We start from the raw sequence: 4,393 nt of genomic DNA, 5'->3' as shown, positions 1-4,393 counted from the left end.
GTCATAGTTATCCATCCATCCACTCATATATTTATTTATTTTTGAGGAGGTTAAAATGATTTATTAATATGCTACCTATGCAAACTTGATAACTACAGAGCATATAGAAAAAAATAGCTAGACATGATCTCTACTTCACACGTTTGTTGAGAGAGTTAAAGGACAAAACACAACACAAGCAACACAATGGAACAGCACTTGGCACACCATAAGCACCCAATAAACATCATTACTGAGGAGTTCCCGTCATGGCACAGTGGAGATGGATCCAACTGGGAACCATGGGGTTGCGGGTTCAATCCCTGGCCTCACTCAGTGGGTTAAGGATCTGGCATTGCTGTGAGCTGTGGTGTAGGTTGCAGACGCGGCTCAGATCTGGTGTGGCTATGGCATAGGCAGGCAGCTGTAGCTCCGATTAGACCCCTAGCCTGGGAATCTCCAGGTGCCGGGTGTGCGGCCCTAAAAAGACAAAATACAAAAAACAACCACCACAAAAAATTATTACTGAAATTAGTCCCTGTCTTAGATGAAGTTTATAATTTCTCATAATATCTTTTCAGCATCTTCCAACTCATTTATTGAAATAATAGGACCATTTCCATAAAAGCCTTGTAAATTAATTTTTTTTTTTTTTTTTTTTTAGAGAAATGTTGTGTTTAATGGTCAAGCTCAGCACACTCCAGCACCGGGCATGGCCTTGGAGTCGAAGCAGCAGGGACGGGTAGGTGACCTCCACGAAGCCTCACATGGCTAAGAGGATAAGGAAGGCGACCATCAAACAGAAGAGCTCCATGGCCTCAGACAGGGCAAAGCCCAGAATGGCACAGGAGAAGAGCTGCTGCTTCAGAGACAGGTTCCTGGCATAGCCAATGATCAAGCTGCCAAACACTGTCCCAATGCCAGCCCCGGAACCAGCCACACCAACTGTGGCGGCCCCAGCACCAATAAACTTGGCCGCTGTGTCAATGTCCTGGGAGACAACACTGGTCTGGAACTCCCGCCTGGCCACCTGGAGTGGGACACTGCTGCAGGGAGGCTGTTCAGATGGGATTTCTGGCCTACTCAGGAAGGAGGCAGACACAGGCCTGATCAGACCCCTGGTACAAGAGCGGAGCAGAGCAGGAGAAATGAGTAGTGCCCCAGTGGTCTGCATTTTTTTCTGTCTTGGGGCTTCAGCTCTAGGACTCAGCTCTCAGTGCCCCCTAAAGTAATATTTTTTATAGTAATTCTTTAGGACCTTAAAGTTGAGATTTCTTTTTTTTTTGATAAAATATTCTTCATTTCTTGATAAATCTTTTCTGTTTCATATTTCAACACCCTCATATCCTTTTCTCAAGGCTGATATGGGTGGTAAGTTAGATAAACTTATAGATGGGCCTACCCATGTGTTCACAACAAGGATGGACGAGGACTCAAGCTGCCTCCTGTTCAGCTCTGCAGTAACCATGACCGTCCATCACCATGACTGCTGTTTATTCCTGCAGATGGCTTTGAGCTGAAGCTTCCTTGAAGCCTGAGCTTTACCACGCATTAAATAATATTTTAAGAGCAAAGCTTTGGAGTTAAATTAAGTTCAAAACCTGGTTATTTCTAGTTGTATGACCCTGTGTAAATTATACAACCTTTCAAAGTCTCCTTTTCCTCCTTCATAAAATGGATGGCTAGTCATCTTGAAGAAGGCAATGTCAATGCTTCAGTGGGGAGAGAATAATACAGACTTAATTAGGTTGAAAAGTAAATAAAATATTAGGAAGTTGATAGAAAACTACAGGCTACTAATTCTATATTTTTATTCCACTTATATCTGGAATCTAATATATGGCACAAATGAACCTTTCCACAGAAAAGAAAATCATGGACTTGGAGAATAGACTTGTGGTTGCCAAGCGGGAGGGGATGGAGTGGGATGGATTAGGAACTCAAGGTTAATAGATGCAGACTCTTGCCTTTGGAATGGATAAGCAATGAGATCCTGCTGTGTAGCACTGGGAACTATGTCTAGTCACTTATGGTGGAGCATGATAATGTGAGAAAAAAGAATGTATACATATATGTGTAACTGGGTCACCTTGCTGTATAGTAGAAAAAAAAAATGTATTGGGAAAATAACAATAAAAAAATTTAAAAAATAAATAAATGAAGACATCCTTAAAAAAATTTAATCTTCCCTTGAGGTGCTATTTTTATATTATAATTTCCATGAGTGTATGTACAATGTCAGACTATATATATTGAGATTATATATATACATATATATATATACACACATGCACACACATATATATATGTGGAGGGGGAGACTGAAGGGGGAAGTCGATAGAGAAGCGAGATTAGAAAATACAAAAGAGAAAAGTGATACCTGGAGAAAAGAACAAATGGGTCAGAGAGCACTAGTACAGAGATTAGTTTAGAGAGAAGAAATTTCTCTAGCATAAGTGTGTATTAGTTTTCTAGGGCTGCCATCACAAATACCAAAGACCAGGTAGGTAGTTTAAATAAGGGAAAGACTTTTTTCCTCAGTTCTGGAGGCTAGAAATCCAAGATCAAGGTGTCAGCATGGTTGGTTTCCTCTGTGATCTCTTTCCTTGACTTGTAGATGTCAATGTTTTTCCTTCTGCCTTCACATAATTTTTTCTTTTGTATGTGTCTGTACCCTAATCTCTTCTTATAAGAATACCATTACATTGGATTAGGACCCATCCATATGACTTCATTATCTTTTACCTTCATTATCTTTAAAGACTCTATCTACAAATAAGATCACATTCTGATGTACTGGGGATTAGGATTTCTTTTTTTTTTGGCCATGTGGGAGTTCCCAGGCCAAGGATCAAACCCAAGTCACAGCTGTAACCAGAGACACAGCACTGAAAACACTGGATCCTTAATTCACTGGGCCACCAGGGAAATCCCTTGAGGGTAGGATTTCAACTTCAAAATTGATGATTTTTTTTTTTTCAGTATGGAGGAGGGGGGACATAATTTAGCCTATAACAAAGTATAATTGTTGAAAAGATGGTGCTGATGAAGAAACATTTGTAATGGAGAAATGGAAATGTGAGAAACTCCTGCTTATTAATGTCTTTTCTTTGCATTAAAAGCAAAGGTCATCTGTGGAAGGTGAGGAGAAAGGTGGAAAATTCAGAGACTGAGAAGAATATGGGTGTTGAATTCTTCTCGAAAGGACCAGAGAAAGAGTTATGTGTCCATTGCCTGGCAGGGCAAATAAGTTTGGAGATGCACATGTGGTTCATGAATAGAAACCACGTACTTTAGTTGATGATTACAAATAAAATACATATACCAGACAGTATTATTTTGGGAAAAATATGGTCAAATTGAAGCACTTATATGTACAAGTTGACTAATTAGAATATATAAAATTTAACTTTAATTAGAATAGGAATACATAAAAACTTTATAAACTATGAAGAGCAAAAACTAAAATTACCTTTTTATACCCACTCTGAATTTATTCCTCTTCGTTTTTTTTTTTTGCCATTTCTTGGGCCACTCCCATGGCATATGGAAGTTCCCTGGCTGGGGTTGAATCAGAGCCATAGCCACCAGCCTACACCAGAGCCACAGCAACGCGTGATCCGAGCCACGTCTGCAACCTACACCACAGCTCAAGGCAACACCGGATCCTTAACCCACTGAGCAAGGCCAGGGATCGAACCCACAACCTCATGGTTCCTAGTCGGATTCGTTAACCACTGAACCACGATGGGAACTCCTATTCCTCTTCCTATAAGTAATTAGAGACAACAATTTTATGTACATATGTTGTAGACCTTGTAGACTTTGTATTTATATAAACATAAATACAAAACACACTACTATCTAAATACATACATACATAACTTATGTGAGGTTTTTTGTTTCTTTTCTTAACATAAACAGAGTCAGGCTTCATGAATTGTTTTATAACTTGTTTTATTCGGTTTTGAGTTTTTCCCCAAAAAAAATGGTTTAGAGATTTTTGAAGGTACATGCAGATATATCTTACTCCTCTATACTACCTAGCACTACATAGTATATATGTATCATAGTTCAGTTTATTCTCTTTTGATAGACATTGAAGCTTCCAGTTTTCCACTTCTAAAATTAATGCTGAAATAAATAGGCTTGTGCATGTTTCTGCAAACCTATGGCAGATATCTAGGTATCAAAGGAAATAAGCATTTTGAATCTTGATATATGCTGCTAAAGTTGCCTTCCAATAATGTTATGCCAATTTGTACTCTCATCCACAATTTATGAACATCCATAATGTATGGAAGTATTTCTTTACCTACTTTCTCATTAATAACTGATAATAGTCATTTGAAAAAAGTCTATTAGTATAATGACACAGAGATCTTTGTTTTAATTTGTATTTCACTGATTTGAG

The 4,393-nt window shown here is 38.7% G+C and overlaps 1 protein-coding gene across 1 annotated transcript; it reads right to left on the bottom strand.

The window, feature by feature from the left end:
- On the bottom strand, positions 621 to 1,159 carry LOC100519871 (ATP synthase F(0) complex subunit C1, mitochondrial-like). The gene has a single exon (XM_003132689.4). It carries the CDS (start codon positions 1,151 to 1,153, stop codon positions 743 to 745), a length of 411 nt encoding a protein of 136 aa, XP_003132737.1. The 5' UTR covers positions 1,154 to 1,159; the 3' UTR covers positions 621 to 742.

The sequence above is a fragment of the Sus scrofa genome, chromosome 13 (assembly GCF_000003025.6).
Source record: "Sus scrofa isolate TJ Tabasco breed Duroc chromosome 13, Sscrofa11.1, whole genome shotgun sequence".
NCBI lineage: Eukaryota > Metazoa > Chordata > Mammalia > Artiodactyla > Suidae > Sus > Sus scrofa.
Note: the sequence above shows the minus strand (reverse complement) of the source record. Positions and strands in the feature narration are given on the sequence as shown.